The sequence below is a fragment of the Physeter macrocephalus genome, chromosome 16, assembly GCF_002837175.3.
Source record: "Physeter macrocephalus isolate SW-GA chromosome 16, ASM283717v5, whole genome shotgun sequence".
NCBI lineage: Eukaryota > Metazoa > Chordata > Mammalia > Artiodactyla > Physeteridae > Physeter > Physeter macrocephalus.
In genome coordinates this window covers 31,950,696-31,968,331 of record NC_041229.1, presented here as the reverse complement: position 1 = coordinate 31,968,331, position 17,636 = coordinate 31,950,696, and the positions used below count along the sequence as shown (strand labels likewise).

Below are 17,636 nucleotides of genomic sequence, written 5' to 3'. Positions count from 1 at the left end.
GCACAGGCCGGGGGGAGGGAGGGGCACGGATGCGGGGCGAGCCTGCGGCGGCAGGGGCCGGCGTGACGCTGCACCTGCCCGAGGTGCGCCACGCGTTCTCCCGGGGAAGCTGCCCCTGCATCCCGGGACCCCGGCAGCGGCGGGCCGCACGAGCTCCCGGGAGGGGCAGTGTGGAGAGTGACCTGCGCTCACACACAGGCCTCTTGGTGGCAGCAGCAGCAACCCTAGCGTCCCACGCCCGCCTCTGCTGTCTGCGCCAACAGCCGCGGCTCGCGCCCGCCTCCAGAGCTCCTTTACGCAGTGCCCTTAATCCCCTCTCCTCACGCCCCAGGAAGCAAAGAGGCAAGAAAAAGCCTCCTGTCTCTTCGGCAGCTCCGCGCCCGTTTCTGGAGCTCCTTTAAGCGGTGCGCTTAATCCCCTCTCCTCTCGCACCAGGAGACAAAGTGTCAAAAAAAAAGTCTCTTGTCTCTTCGGCAGCTCCGTGCCCGTCTCTGGAGCTCCTTTAAGCGGTGCGCTTAAACCCCTCTCCTCACTCACCAGGAAGCAAAGAGGGAAGAAAAGGTCTCTTGCCTCTTCGGCAGCCGCCTCTGCTGTCTGCGCCAACAGCCGCGGCTCGCGCCCGCCTCCAGAGCTCCTTTACGCAGTGCCCTTAATCCCCTCTCCTCACGCCCCAGGAAGCCGCCAGCCACAGTCTCCGCCCGCGAAGGGGCTTCTAGTGAGTGGGAACCTTTCCTCCTTCACGGCTCCCTCCCACTGGTGCGGGTCCTGTCCCTATTTTTTGTCTCTGTTTATTCTTTTTTCTTTTGCCTACCCAGGTACGTGGGGGGTTTCTTGCCTTTTGTGAGGTCTGAGGTCTTCTGCCAGCGTTCGGTGGGTGTTCTATAGGAGAAGTTCCACGTGTAGCTGTATTTCTGATGTATCTGTGAGGAGGAAGGTGATCTCTGCGTCTTACTCTTCCGCCATCTTGCCTGCTCTCCTCTATTTCTATTCTTGTATGGACTTCCTTTGAAATTTTACAATGTAGTTAATTTAAGCCCCACCCATTTCCAAGCAACATAAGGACTTTAGAATTTTTTTTTTTTTTTTTTTTTTCCGTACGCGGGCCTGTCACCATTGTGGCCTCTCCTGTTGTGGAGCACAGGCTCCGGACGCGCAGGCTCAGCGGCCAAGGGTCACAGGCCTAGCTGCTCTGCGGCTTGTGGGATCTTCCCGGACTGGGGCACGAACCCGTATCCCCTGCATCGGCAGGTGTACTCTCAACCACTGCGCCACCAGGGAAGCCCACTTTAGAATTTTTTAAGTCTGAAAATTCCCTCCCAGTTTACATGAAATTGTTCAGTACTTTAGTTCTGTCCTTTTTTTAAAACACAAATTAGACATAACTATATTATAGGAGGATGATTATTTAATGTTATCTATGTGTTTATCAATTTCATTGCTCTCATTCCTTTAATATCACAGACCATCCTCCTAGGATAAGTTTCCATCTTTCTGAAGTATGGTATATCCTTTACAAGTTCTTTTCATGTAAGTATGTTGGTAATAAACTCTTCTTATATTTTTTCCCTGAAAATGTCTTTATTTCAAACTCTTTCTTGAAAGGGGCTGTTCCTGAGTACAAAATATTAATATGACTTTGGATATATCATTCTCTTACCTTCTACTTTCCATTCTTACTGTTGAGATGTTTGCTGGAAGAAAATTCTCTTTCTTTGGTACATAATCTGTATTTTTCTCTCTGGCTGCTTATAAGATCTTTTTAAATAAATTTTTTATAATGTAGTTGCAGTTCCTTGTATCTAGGTGTGAATTTCTTTTTATTTATCTTATTTCATATGTGTTGTGGCTCCTTTCTCTGTAGCTTCATATCTTTCATCAATTCTGAAAAAAACTTAGCCATTATTTTTCTAATTGTTTCTTAACTACATTCCCTTTCTTTTTTGCTTATGGTTCTTTGAATATATGTAAACTGGTCTTTCCAATTCTAGCCTCTGTATCTCTTAACCTCTCTCATATTTTACATTTCTTATCTTTCTGTATTGCATTTTGAGAAACTTTTTAGTATCTATCTCCCAAATTAAAAATTCTCTTGCTAGCTGCACTTAATCTTCCATGAATAACTCTGGTCCATTGATAGTTTTATTTCAATAGTTTTTTTTTTTTTTCTGAAAGCTGTATTGTTGTCTTGTCATTTTTTTCAATACACTTGCTCAGAGAAAGACAAATATCATATGATATCATATATATGTGCAATCTAAAAAAAGGCTATAAATGAACTTATCTACAAAACAGAAACAGAGTTACAGGTACAGAAAATAAACTTATGGTTACCACGGGGCAAAGGGGGAGGGATAAACTGGAAGATTGGGATTGACCAATACACACTATTATATATAAAATAGATTATTAATAAGGACCTACTATATAGCACAGGGAACTCTACTGAATACTCTTTAATGGCCTATATGGGAAAACAATCTAAAAAAAGTCAATATATGTATACATATAACAGATTCACTTTTCTGTACACCTGCTTCAAACTAACACAACATTGTAAATCAACTATATCCCAATAAAAATTTTTTAGAAATATGCTGGCTCATTTTTGATAGTTTTCTTGTGCTTGTTCACTTTTGGGATTCCATCTTTATGTCTTTATACAGTTCAAACAAAGTAATTTTATGTTCTTAACTTTAATCCTTATATTGAAGTCCTTAAGGGTTTTATATCTTCCTTGCTATTTCTGTTGACTCCCACTCAGGATGGCTGTTTTCTTGTGTATCTAAGGTAAATTAAATATATACTCACAATTAAAGATTATCAATTTGTAGAGAACCCAGAGGACCAGGATTAATTGAGGATTACCAGGTCCAAGGCAGAGTCTCCTAACCACTATACTGACATTAGCACCTTATTTATGGAATTCCACCTTTCAAGAGAGTTCACTGCTGCTCTGATAGAAGCCTATGACTTGTGCATGTTCGTGTTTGCATACAGGGGTTGGGTTAAGATTTCCCTTGCTTCCTACAAGCACAGAAATATAAATTATATTTTATGCAGAATCTAGTTGTTTTGTAACAGGATGACCATCAAGATTATCTATTCCACTGGAGGCAGAAGTTCAAGAAAGTTTTACAAAATCTCATAATATTCAGAAAAAGAAATTCAGTTAAGTGATAATAAGCTTCTTTAATAGCAAAATTTTCACCCTTTTGGAAAATTGTACCCCATAAAATCTTGGGTGATTTAAAAAGGACAAATTTCCTCTATATTTTCTGAAAATACAGATAATTCAAATCAGAAAGAAGATCAACGTTAAGATAAAAATTCAAATAAATTACTTTCTCCTCTAATTTAAATTTAAAATTATTGCATCATGGTGTTTTTTGTTTTTTTGTTTTTTTGTTTTTTTGTTTTTTTTTATTCGGTACATGGGCCTCTCACTGTTGTGGCCTCTCCCGTTGCGGAGCACAGGCTCCGGATACGCAGGCTCAGTGGCCATGGCTCACGGGCCCAGCCGCTCAGCGGCATATGGGATCTTCCCGGACCAGGGCACGAACCCATGTTCCCTGCATCGGCAGGCGGATTCTCAACCACTGTGCCACCAGGGAAGCCCATCATGTTTTGATTAAAGAAACAAACTGGAAAGGTAGTTTTTCTCATAAAACAACATGTTACTCTCCTGACATCTTATCAAGCATATCTCCTATCTCATCACTTATGCTCCTAAAATATATCAAAAATAGCATCTTGTGTATAGCAGGTATTTGATGAGAATTTGCTGAATTAAAAGATACTATTTTTCAATTTATCTGATAATAACTAATCATTGGATCTTAGGTAGAAAAATGAATTTCAATCTCACATTTTTGCATGGAGGAATACACTGTAATGGTTTTCTTGATTGAAATTAGGTTTAGTTCCTAACTCTGGTTTTCATAGTGAATCTAAAGTAGCTGAAACAATAAGTTTCTAAACCTGACTACATATTAGAATCAACTAGGGAAATTTTTTAAAAATAGTATTCCTAGGCCATAACCCCCAGAAATACTGATTTATTTGAACTCTCATAATTATTAGGGAATCTATATTTTTTAAAAATTATCCAGGTAATTCTAATATATAGCCAGATTCTCAAACCACTGATAAAAATATTTTTTAATCCCCATCATCTAGTGTACATGTTTAGACAAGAGACTGCTGATTTTTTCTGTGTTTATATCAGTCGATGTGCAACACTATTCCTTTAGTAATATCTCACTGCAATTTTCTAGTGAGGGTATATCAAATTCTTGCATATAAGAAAGCGGGGATAATGCCTAAGTCTGAGCGTAAGGTGGATTGCAATACAATTTGAGAATAATTGATCTAATTTCTAGAAGATAGAGTACCATGAAAATCATCTAAATGTGTAAGTTTTGCCCTGCACAATGTGATCCAAATCAAAGTTACAATATCATTAACATGTAATTTTAAAATCATTTTTACTTAACCATTCTTTTCTCACTTTCTCGATTTTAAGTTGGATTATTTCATATAAGTATTTAAGACTTCTCAGGATGTAATGATCTTTGGTCACAGGAAGTTCAGTTTTCACAAACTTTTTCAACTTAATTTAAATAAAAAGACAAGAACCTTTCCTGTTGCCATTTTTGTAAAAACAAAAAAGACTAATCTCTGTGAGTGTTCTATCAACACAATGTAAAAAAATAAATGGTTTATATTCATATTTTCTTGTTTCCTAGATTATTTAAAAATATTTGACAAGCACGATTTTAGGGATCAAGCAGATATATCACAAAGCTCTTAGAATTCATTAAATGACCTAAGCTGCAAAAATATAAAACTCCAATACTGTAGTATTTCTGAAAAGGCTAAGATGAAACCATGGTATCCTAAAGGCAAAGTCTCACAAAACTGTATGAAGCCCAAAGAGAAAAGAATTTTAGAGATAAGGCCAATCTACTGGCCTTCCACTTTGTGTAAGGAAGACATTGTATTCATCCAGCAAACATTTATTGAGTCCCTACCAAATGCTAGTCACTGTTTACAGACTGTATCCCTGCCCTCATGAAGCTGCCATTCCAGTGAGGGGAAGAAGTTCAGACAGTGAAGGTCAAAAGCAAACAAACAAAACAGTCAAATAGGAGTTTAAGTACAGGCTCAGATTTTTGAGAGCCATAAATTCTTAGACAAGTTACTTAACCTTTCTGAACTCCCTCATTTACAAGTAGAAATAATATTACCCATCACACAAGTTTGCTGTGATGATCAAATAAGCTAATATAAATAAGGCAAAGACTGGCATAGTCTTATCTGTGTTTTAAAGTCAGAGAATAAAGTTCAAATTTCTCAAATTCTGAACAGATAATAAAGTGTATTGTCTGCCTTGTAATCTTTCATATCTCACCTCCTCTTTCATTTACCCTGACTCTAGCACACCAAACACCAAATTTCATTGATTCTAGGATACATAATTCTCCCACTTTAACTTCTCTGGAATAGAACACGTCTTATCAGTGCTGCTAGTTGGGTGTCAGTAATTATCATAACAGTTTTCCTTTAGCAGTGCATGTACAAGCATTAAAAGCAATGGCTCCAAAGTTTCAGAATGGATGACAGTGGCTTGAAAATAAATCCTGGAAACAGTAGCTAAGGATTCCTTTCAAGCCTAAGAAACAAATACATGTGTGTATGTGTATGTGTGTATTGGGGAGAGTGGATCATACATGGGGAACGATGGTGAATCAGATTTGTTCAGCAACATTCAGGAACTGCTAAGTCAAAATAGTCTAGCTCTATATAATTGCAAAGTCATTTTAACTGCCTATCACCGAAAGCTTTTGGTCTATCATAGTTCTTTGGATTCTTTAAAGAAATGCTGCATCACCAATGTCTTCTTGGCACAAAGGACAAGACCGTGTGGAGAAACATAGACATTAAAAATTTTGAGTTGAAAATGACTCAGGAAAGTTCATCTCTGAATATGAAGAAGCTTTAGGAATACCTTAACTAAATTTATTTTGTTTAGACTTTTTATAAATATGTGTGTAAGAGTTATATATGACCCAAAACTATACCTAATTAAGTATAAAGATCTATTTCAATAGTTATAATATAAAAATCTAAGGTATAATTTAATTGATACAGCACTTTTTTTCTTGTTTTTCAAAGGCATATAAAACATCAGGACAGGTTAAAATTGATACAACCTTGGACTCCATGAAATACAGTATCAGTGGTTCCCAAATATGGTGCTAAGCACATCAAAGGAGCTAAACGAATATTTGTTGAAAGAAATTAATGCATTCTTCAAGACAAAATACAGTGTTTGGCCCTGAATGCCCCTCCAAGAAAAGGGGTCCTGCACATTTTTCTGGGGAGAAGAGAAGATTCTTACAGTGCCCAGGAATCAGCTTTTCATAGCAACTACTGCCACCCTTCAACCTATTCAATGCAAAATTCTGTTTCAGAGAGTTTAACGTAGTAATAATAAAAATAAGTTTTATCTATAACAGTTTAAACTGCCTAAAAGAATCTTTAAAAGAGTTTTAGAAATCATGTCATTTCCAAATCCTATTATAATTCTCAAGATAATCTTGTTAGTAATTCCCATGAAGAGAACTCTTCCCAGTTTTGTGCAAGGGTTTTGTGCTGACCCATACATGTCAGGACAAAATGTTCTTTGTGCTGCAACCAGAGTTTCTGTAACTGAAACATGAAATCTGCCTTGAAAAGACAATCAAACTTAACATAACTATCCATGCTGCAATTGATTTCTGGCAATATATACTTTCAGATATGTAAAATGCTTTAAAAATTATGCAAATCCTGCAATGAAATCCAGTTTCACACTACCATTTGAGTCAGGTCAGTTTTTCTGATACAACCTGTTTCATAGCAAAGAAGCAATTTCATCCACATGATAGAAATCAAGAGTAAAAGAAAGCTTCCTCTTTTGTAATCTTAAAAGAGTCATGATCAGCTTGTGGACCATTGCTAAAATTAGTAAGTAATTTACAGATTACTTAGTTTTGATGCATTCACAGTCTTCCTTTGGTGACAAAGATTGGCAGTGTTTCAAAACCTAGTTTCACTGTGTGTCTAGATAAGTGATAGAATCTTTCTTTCTTTCCTTTCTTTCTTCTCATTTCTGTCAACTACTGGCTGTGTAATCCCTGGCAAATCACTTAACCTCTCTTTGCCGTGGTATTTTTTTACTTTTTTCTTTCTTATCATTAAAACATCAGTAAAACAGAGATTTGCTGGAAGTATTAAATGAGTTACATATAAAGCTCTTAGAGGAGGGCCTAGCACATAGAAATCCCTAATAAATCTAGTTGTTATTTTTATTATTATGTGACAAAATCATATAAGGTCAACAAAGATGAATGAATAATCAGATTAATGAATTAGTGGAATATAAAGCTTGATCTTCACGGATGATTAAGATTTCAATAGAAAGAAGTAGAAGTGAAACACACATATTACTGCTATTCATAACCTTTCTTCCTGTCTTCTTCCCCCACCAGAGAATAACTTAAATAAAAGGAGCACAGGTCAGGAATCTTGGTGCCGTAGATCAGAGCCAACCTGTGGCTTCTCAAGTACCTATGAAAAGACAGAGGAGAAGGAAGTGAGTGTGCTCTCCAGAAGGACACCCACCACATATTCAGCTGTGCCGGGCAAAGGCATGATTATATGGGATGCCGGGAGATTAGGGGACTCTGTGCAACCTGCCAGCCCTTCTGTTTATGCGTTCCAGCCTGCATTACCTAAAATGTATTGGTTTTTGTCCACTTGACAACAACTTTCCAGCTGTGTAACTTTCTAAACATTGCTTAATGTCTCTAAACTTCAGCACGGTCATTTATAAAATGGACATTAAAAATATCCAAGTGGCTGCTCCAAAGAGCAAATTACATTTGTATGACAACTAGAAAAGGACCTGCTACAGAGTAGATATTCAAAAAATGTTAGTCCCCCAAAATATACATAAATACTTTAGATTAGTCCTCTACAGAAACAGCAACTTGCACTGACCTGTAAATAACTCTAGTCAGTACCTCTTTGTCCTGGCTGAGTTACCTGAATTAGGGTGAGAATAGTTAGACTGCAACTAACGTGTTGTTTGGGTATTTGTGACATTCATTTCTATATGCTGCTCCAAAAGGACATTCTATAAGAAATGTGATTCAATCCATTCCAATACCTTAAGGGTCTTAAACAGCATACCAAGTTTTAGATGCCAACGTTTAATTGAAATTTGACATATAGATGAGCACTTCTCCATGTCCTGAAAGCCAGCAGAAGCTTCCTAAACAAAGAGCAATCACAAACGGTAATTTTATCCAACTGGTTCCAATTACATTTAGCATTTTTTATGAAAGAGGGAGAAAAACAAGAATGGACTCAAGAAAATGTTTTCCTTTTATGATTTACTCTCTAAGAGGCAAAGATGAATTGCCTTATGAAGTCAACTTACTTCTTATAACTCAAGGAACATAACTGTCTAGAGAAAAAAAATTATGCAATGTCTTCCTAGAGGTAAACAAACATTATGTTACAGAATAAATGTGGGCATTTCAGCACATCTGGAAATAACTCCACAACCTATGGTGTTGGACCCCTAAAAAAGATGTTTCATGATAATAAATTGTTATCAGCAGATGTTGATTATTTCAAGCGAGGGGAGGTTTAGAAACAAAATAGATGGTTTCTGTCATGCAGAACACAGACCTTGAAACTGGTCAATTAAAAGAGACACAGCATTAATCCAAATGGCAGCTGGAGGAGTTGTTGATTCCTAAATGAAGAAGGGGAAGCAGATCCAAAGGTGATTTTTACACTTGTTTTTCCCCTGTTAGCACAGCAGCTTCCAAACTTCATACCCTTAACCAAGGTCCAAGTCTTTGCTTTATGGTTATAGAAGCTCTTTTTTTTCAAAGGACATAATAGATACTAGGATTCCCTCTGAATTCTAAACCACTACATATGTTTGTGATATCATAAGAAATCATGATATCACACATACTCTATTTGATTGATTTTATTTTTCATTTGATAAGTGTTCTTATAAGGAAATGAGTCCTTGATTTCACTTGGAAAGCCCTGTACTGCTGCTGAGTGGCTGTGTTCTAAGGTAACTGCCCCTATGGGTCAGAGAGTGAAGCCATACCTGTGTGGGTAAGTGGTAGGATCTCTGCTTAAAAGAGTAGACAAACCTAATGTCAATGATCCAGGAAAGAAGGAGATCCGAGGAAAAGAAATGGAGTTTGAGAGACATATCTTACACTGGATAAAGGGAGGAGGGTGGTATTCCTTTGTCCATCTGGGCTAAGAATGACTTTTTTTTTTTTAACTTTTTTAAAGATTTTTATTGGAGTATAGTTGATTTATAATGTCGTGCTAGTTTCAGGTGTACAGCAAGGTGAATCAGTTATACATATACATATATCTACTCTTCTTCTTTAAGATTCTTTTCCCATGTAGGCCATTAGAGAGTATTGAGTGGAGCTCCCTGTGCTATACAGCAGATTATTATTAGTTATCTATTTTATGTACAGTAGTGTGTATATGTCAGTCCCAATCTCCCAATTTATGGAACACTGACTATTAAGGGCTAGATTGTCTGGGGATGGTCTGAGGAGGGTAGGGAAGAATACTCTCTGCCAGTTGGATAAAACTTGGGGTTAGGCAAAGGTCAGTCCTTAGGAGAATCCACAAATGAGCTGAAAGACAGTTATAGCCAGCCAGGATTTTTCTCTGTCTGTTAATTCTCTTTGGTTATTCCTAAGCATTTGACAAGTACTGATAAAGATACAGCCTCATCTCAGGGGAGTAGAAGGAACTTGAAGGGAAGAGTCTGGGGCTAGAGCTAAAAGGAGAGCAGCATGGTAGTGGCATAGTAATTAGTGACAGATCCCCCAGAAGAAGGTGCATCTAAGTGGACAGGCAGCTGGAATATAAGATCTGGGAATCTCCTTCTATGTGGACATTCACTCTTCTGTCTTCCTTAAAGGACTCAGATGCTATTTTATGTAAAGAGCTGGCATCACGTTATTCCTTATTAGAATAAATATTGATGAGAGGATAATGTCTTTGTTGAGGAATAAATTAACTTATACCTTCTCTTTGCTAGATACTACACTAAAAGTAGAGAAATGAGGACTAGAGGTATACAGTCTGGTAGAAAAAGATTTGTGAGCAAAAAGTAAAATGGATGTTTGAATAGACATATTTATCAGACATAGGGAGGCAAAAATAATGGAGGGATAACAAGCATATAAAAATTTAATGTGATTCATAGGCTTGAGTCCATACTCTAACTTCAATCCTAATCTTTTTCAAGGGATTCGTGTATTCTATCAGCAGTTAATGTCAAAAAACATTTTCTAGCCTGCAGTCTGAATTTTTCATTCCCTTTTAATACATTAATGAATTCAAGCATATTTTATTTTGCCTGGAGAAAAGAAGGCTATGTTTTGGGAATCTATTTATCTGTGGTCTCTGACCTTAGGTTACCTCTCTTAAATCAAGTGTTCAAAGTCTGGGTCCTAGGGCTCATAGATGGGTTTCATCCAAAATCATCCTGAGGTCAATAAAAATTTAAAAAGATCCATGACCCATTAAAACATTTTTTTAAAAGGTCATTTTTGTTTCATAATATGAATTAAAGTATACAATTAAGAATCTCTTTGGGTTTCTCCTGAGACCATGATTTAAGGACCCTTGGAATCCCTTTTTGTCCATATCCATGTTTAAAGAGATTCTACCAGCAATGGAGCACTGACTTTGTATAAAAAACTACATTAATAACTAGAGAGTAAACAATGCTTCATGTAAAAGAAAAACCATAGTTCTTATAAGCTACACATTGCATAACCTGGGTATCAAAATAAACTATGAGTGTACTTTGTTATTTTGAATTTTAAAACTTACTCATTTGAATCTCTTATATTTTGGTTCATTTTTATATTTCTTATCTTAAGTGTTCTTCAATTTCAATATAATACATTTAAATGGGTTTATTTTTCTGTATCGCACTACTATTCTTGTACTTCATAAACATGAGAATTAATCACTTCTGGAAAATTATCACCCATTATCTATTCAAATGTTGCCTCTCCCTCATTCTCTATATTTTATCCTTCTGGAACTCCTACCTTCTTGTTTCTTAACTCAATAATATTTATATTTTCCATTTATTTATGTCTCTTTATTCTAGGTATTACCAAAGATTATACCATGGCTAATCTGCATTTTTAACCTTTCCATTGAGTTTTTATTTCAAAATTATATTTTTCACATACAGGTTTTCTATTTGTCTGTTTTTTAAAAATAAGTCATTCTTTGTTAGGGTTTAACTTCTTTATATACTGTCAACATTTTATACATACTCATTTTATATGTTCTCTTTCATGTTGCTATATTATCTCAAATTATTAAGGATCCAATACTGCTGTTATGTCTCATGTTAACTCTCCCTCATGGACTGTACTGTCTGCTAACTTTTGTTCTTAGTTGATTGTTTCCTTGTGTGTTTCGTTGTGTATTATAGTGAGCATATCTTTAGCAGGGATTGCTGTTTTCTTGAAAATCCTTGGCAGTCTAGATAGTTGGTAGTATACTTTCAGAATGGCTTTCTGTTTTACTCTTCTAGGAGCCTCAGGAGTATTTTTCAACTTGAAGATTTCTAGGTCAGTTAGGTAGTGTGAAAAACAAAAGCAAAAATAGAGTCACATGGGGCTTCCCTGGGGCTTCCCTGGTGGCGCAGTGGTTGTGCGTCTGCCTGCCGATGCAGGGGAACCGGGTTCGCGCCCCGGTCTGGGAAGATCCCACATGCCGCGGAGCGGCTGGGCCCGTGAGCCATGGCCGCTGGGCCTGCGCGTCCGGAGCCTGTGCTCCGCAACGGGAGAGGCCACAGCAGAGGGAGGCCTGCATACCACAAAAAAAAAAAAAAAAATAGAGTCACATGATGTTCAGGCCCAAAGAATGAAATTCTTAGGGGAAGATTCCTTTTCCTCTTACTAACAAAGTTTCTTGTTCTCACTCTGTGCTGATGGCATATTATGCTAGCCTAACTTTTCACTAAAATAAGGGTCCTGGTTTTATGCAGCGGACAGGGATGTCTCAGTTCCATCTCTCTGCCTCATCTGGAACCAAGGCCTTAGCTTTTCTCCATCTCACATGGACATTAGACTCCAACCTCCTGGTCACCCAGATCCATAATCACTGGGGTAACCACAGCATCGGCTCACAGGATATACTCTGGCTTTTAACTTCCTTGCTTTTGGCAAATGGTAATCCCTTTTATTTTTTGCAAAATTGGGTACCACGTTAAAATCATTTAGATTATTTTATCCAGTACTGCTAGGTGTTTGTAACTGTAATTTTTTTTTTAGAATATCTCAGTCTATTGTTTTGCCAGAGCTTTAGTTTACAGTTTCATTATTCATAATTAGTCTTTTCCAAGCAGAAATTTCAGTTGGACTGTTTCAGATCTTGAGAATTTAGAAACACTTAACATTTTTTATGTCCAGAATTCTTCTCCATGTTCAGAAGGGATGGACTAGAGACATTTTTAAGTTCTAAATGAAGGAACTCTCTGATATAACTCCTGGGATCCTCCTAGGACATGGACATTTCTTGCTAACCATCATTACAAACTGATCAAAATAGATTGTATTAATTGATTTCCAATTAGAAGTTGAAAAAAGGGAGAAATTGAATCTTTTTCTTCTAAGCACCACTTCAAAATATTACTTCTTACACTTAAGGTCTGAGAATATTTAATTGCTCTCAAACAAGATAATTTGCCACAATTTTCAGTAGTAAAAGCCTCATAAATATATATAAAAATCATTCTACATAAGTGAACTATGACAATATTTTAGCAAGAGTCATAGAACTTATCCCGCAGAATTGACAATTTGCAAAAATCTGTTATCTTACAAGGGAAAAAAATCTCAGTGATTTGAGATAATGGCAGTACCCATATCTAAAGTATACTAGTGATTGCCACTTTCACAAATATTATGCCTCTCACTCTAGGAAAATATACAAACAATTGTTTAAATTACAAGTCAAAAGCATATAGAAGCTCTTATTTGTACTCTCTACCAGAGGGAAATAATTATCTTTCATTCTTTCTCATACATCACAGGTGTGAAGTACTATAGTTTATTGGTTAAAATTTTTCAGTTACTTCATTATTCAACTGGAAAAAATAAAAACCTTGCCAGAGTAAATAGTGATGAAAAGTAACAAAGAACCTTTTGGAAATAATAGATTTGGACAAGACCAAAGTCTTACTTGGAAACATGGCTCACTCTTAAACTTACTATCATATCTCTGACATGACAGGGGGTGCTCATTAAGAATTGAAGCACCTTAAAATATTTCTGTTCATCTCTCTACTGCCAAGTCCTATCCATTAAGAGTGATCTAGGATTCCTGAACAAAGGGAGAAAAATACTTATTCTCTAAATAGTAGATGATGTAAAAACTAGATAAATCAATAAGGCAGTAAACCACATTTCAAGAAAGCATTGGGGAAACTTTTCAGGACAACTTGCAATTATTGTTTTATTTAGTCTCTCTCACTACTAACATATAGCCACAAGTGTTTAAAATCAAATTACTTTCCCCACACAGTAACAAGTGACTATAGAATGATTAGGTGATAAAAAGAAAAAAAAAAGATTTTGTCTATGGAACAGTCTAATTTTTAAAAAGCAATATAGCTTTTATAAGTTGCTTAACTTACCCACAGGTAACATTACCAAACATAACCCTCAGGCTTAAGGGTAGATCTTAAGTCTAAATCAATGAAAAAGTCCATCTATGTTTTAAACATACCCTCAAAGCAAATTTGAAAGTAGCTGCATTCAGAATATCCAGAATTGATTTATTTATTTTTATTTTTTCTTGGCATATATCTCCTTGCTACTCAAAGTGTGCTCCACAGACCAGCAGCCTCTACATCTTCTCAGAGATTGTTAGAAAGGCAGAAATTTGGGCTGCACCTAGACCCTACTGAATCAGAATCTGCACTTTAACAAGCTCCATAAGTAATTCATAGGCCATTAAAATTTGAGAAGTTCTGTAGTAAAAGACACAGAAATATTTTCTAATTTAACATCAAGTACAAGATTTCTTTTGAGGGTGATGTCCTGGAATAACATAGTGGTGAGGGTTTCCCCAACTCTGTGCATATACTAAACACCACTGAACTGTACAACTTAAATGGATGTATTTTATGAAATGTGAAATATATCTTAATTTTTTAAAATGAAAAAATAAGTAACAGTAAATGCTTTCAAACCATACAGCACGTAGATGAATGGAACCAGTGCCAATTTTTTTTTCTTTTATCTAGGGGAAAAATTAGATGCACCATGTCCCGGGGCTCACTTCTCACTGGGAAAGGGATCTACAGCAGGCCTTGACTCTGGGCAGCCCTGACCAATGATCTGAAGGTGCACCCATCCATCCTGCCCCCCATCCCCCGAGAGTGACACACACACACACACACACACAAACACACCCGCCTCTACAGCTGCTTAGAGAACTGCTACTGAGAACTGCTTTCCTCGGGAAACCGCATGCGGATGGATGTGACATGTCAAGAAACCAGACTGCCCAATCAACTAAAGGAGCAAAGAGGCAGACACGCTATCTGCCAGCTGCACTTGTGGTCCCAGGCGTGTGGGGGAGGGGAGACTTCCTCATTCCGTCCTCTGCTTGACCCTGCCACCCATCCCCCGCCAAAAAAGAAACTCCAGATTCTTAAATAAAATCTCGTAGTCACTCAGGGTCCACAGCAGACGACCTTCTTCGGCTTCTACAATTATCAATTTCCGGCCCGCACCTGTAACAGGCTCGCCTCCCCCGAACGCCCTTGATAAAAGCTTCGCGCTATAGGTGGGAAAGCCTAGAGATTCTATTTCTCCTACTTAACCCGGAGAACCGGAGGCTGGGGAGAGGATGCCTGGGGTAAGTGCACCGCCTCCCACGCGCAGCTTCGAACTTTGCTGCCGTCTGGTAGCTGAGGACCTGTGCGCACCACCTGAAGGGCTACGGCCGGGAGTGTGCAGAGGGCGGGCGCGCAGGTTCTCGAGTTACCCCGGCAGGAGCGCAGAGCTGCGCCCAGGACCGAGAGTTCTGGTCATCCCTCCCACAGATGCTAAGAGTCACTGGGGACGCAAATTTGAATCAGTCCCCCGCCCAGACCATGCCTTTGACGCAGCGACACAGGGTCTCTTTGAGAGCGCCCAATTATTTGGGACTAAAGAAACCGACAGACACCTATCACCTGTAGTGGCGTCGGTACCCCACGGTCCCACTCTCTTGGGAAAACCTACCCGTGCGTGCTCTCCCGGAGCAAACCTTAGATCCGCGCGCGCCCTCCGCTCACTCGGGTCTCAGCCCGGCCCGCGCGGCCCTGGGAAGGCGGACGCGTGCGGAGACGCGCGCGGAGCTCCGGGTCTTCTCCGGCGAGCGCACACTTCCCGCCGGCAGCACCCCCGGCCTGCCCGCAGCGCCCGCACTCACAAGCAAGGGTAGTAGCCGTAGGGAGGCAGGGAGGGCTGCGGACAGCCGTCGTCTCCCAGATCCGAGTCCATGAGCAGATAGTCTTGGCTCTCGTTGCGCCGCGCGCGGTCCCGGCTAGCCACCCCGGGAGAGCCTCCCCTCCCGGGCCGGAACGCTGGGCTCTGGCTCATGGCGGGAACGCCCGACTGGCTGGGATCCAGCTCCTGGGGGAGACGCCTCGGCAGTTCCAGCGGGGACCCGGTGCGGAGGGGTCCGCGTCACCTGCCGGACTGGCCCGCGGCAGACTGGTGCTCAGGGGGCGAGGGTGAGGCGAGGAGCGCAGACGCCCTGCGAGCTGAGCTCCGCGAGCGGCTCACCCGCTGGCCCGGGGAGAAGTCACCACGCAGCGAGTCGCAAAGGGGACCTTGTCTGGGGTGCGTCCGGCCAGGCGACCCCTCAAGGAGGCGGCCGGGGCTCCCGGGTCGAGCGAGCGCAGGCGGGGCGGGGGGTGGCAGCGGAACCTGAGAGCTGAGAGCAAGGGAGACAGAGCTGAAGAGTTACTATGTCAACCGAGACTCTTCAGCCCTCGGCTCCCGCCTTCTTCCCCCGCAGCCTCCGTCATGATTCCACCTTTAAAGGGATCGGAACGACGTTCCAGAAAGCAGCCAAAGCCTGTCGTGTAGCCACAACTTTCAGGGGCAAGATGAACCTAAAGTAGGTGGAGCCACACATGCACTTTTGGGGGGGGGGGGGCTAAGAGTTTGCTTATTTAGAAACCATACAAATTAAGAACTTTCTAGGAAGCTTCTCTTAAGTAAGACTCAACTCTTTTTTAAAAGAGACAGGAGCCTCTCCTTTCTCCTGTCTGCTTCATTTCTTAGGACATTTTCTCTCCCACTCCCAACCCCCGAAGTTATAACTCTTCACTTTAAAATGAACAACATTCTGTGTTCCCAATGCCAAATGTTCCCAGTTCCTGAGCAAATCAACAAAAATAGGCATTTTCCGATGATACCAATAGAGGCCAACAACCTGCTTACTTCAGAGAAAAACTTTCCTTCCATCATTGCAAATGCCAGAATTATCTCTCTGCCAGATGTTTCCCACATTTCCGAACTGTTTTTAATTTTAAGACAGTTTTAAATTCAGATTTAATCTTCATACATGTGCAAAGTAAAAGAAACTCAACAAGGATGAATCACTATCTGTAGTAGTTCAAGTAGTTATCATTTAGGAATCCATTCATTCAACAAATATTTAACTGATCCCAATTGTATGCCAAGCACCATTTTAGGATTCAGAGGCAAACTAGCCAGATAAGGTGCCTGTCTGCCTTCCTGGAAGAGAAGGAGACAGAGATTAAACGAGCAAATGAGAAAGTATCAGAGAAAAAGGCTACAATAAAAATAAGACAGGTTGATGTGATAGTAACTGGAGACTGACTACTTAAGATTATTAGGAGGTTAAAAGAGACCTTTCCAGGCAGGTGCTAGTTAAGTGGAGATGGACAGGGCAAGGAGCCAGACATGAAAAGATCAGAAACTGGTTGCAATAGGATTGAAGAAAGCCAGACAGTCTGAAATTCTGTTGACAAAGGTACTTTTGCTTCCCATAAATAGGTGGACAATAAAATGGATGTTGGAAGTGTGAAAGCAGTGAACTTGATGGAGGAGAAAAGAGGTCACAAATTTAGTGTTTTTGACTTTGCCAGTACACTAAGAACTAAAGCTCAGAGACGACAGGAACTGTTGTATTCTGAGCGCCTGTGTCTGTATTTGTCACTGGTATGTGGAATGAGTGAGTGAAAAGATGGATGGATGCAGTACAGAAAAAATAAGAAAACAGTCTTGGCCACTAAAAGAACATTTACCCTGAAAAACTAATCACCATAATTGTGAAGTACATTATTCCTGATTTAAGAATCTCCTTCTTTGATTTCCCATCATGTGGAGTCATGGTTTAAAATTCTTACTTTCGCCTAATAATTATACATAGTGAAATTTGTCTGTGGCAGTTGCCATCTGTAAGAACTCAGTAGCTTTGATGCTTGAATGAGTTAGCTAATAAATGTTTAATTTAAATAGTGCCAAGGTAATCTGTTT

At 39.5% G+C, this 17,636-nt stretch overlaps 1 protein-coding gene across 2 annotated transcripts in view; it reads right to left on the bottom strand.

Moving 5' to 3' along the window:
• TRPC6 (transient receptor potential cation channel subfamily C member 6) overlaps positions 1-16,164 on the bottom strand; it is a 134,713-nt gene extending 118,549 nt beyond the window's left edge. The window contains exon 1 of one of the 2 annotated variants that reach the window (XM_024115321.3): positions 15,556-16,164. In XM_024115321.3, the coding sequence (XP_023971089.1) occupies positions 15,556-15,725 (170 nt within the window). In that variant the 5' untranslated portion in view covers positions 15,726-16,164. The remainder of the gene's footprint in view (positions 1-15,555) is intronic. The other variant, XM_024115319.3, reaches the window with a different exon arrangement.
• Positions 16,165-17,636: the final 1,472 nt, after the last annotated feature.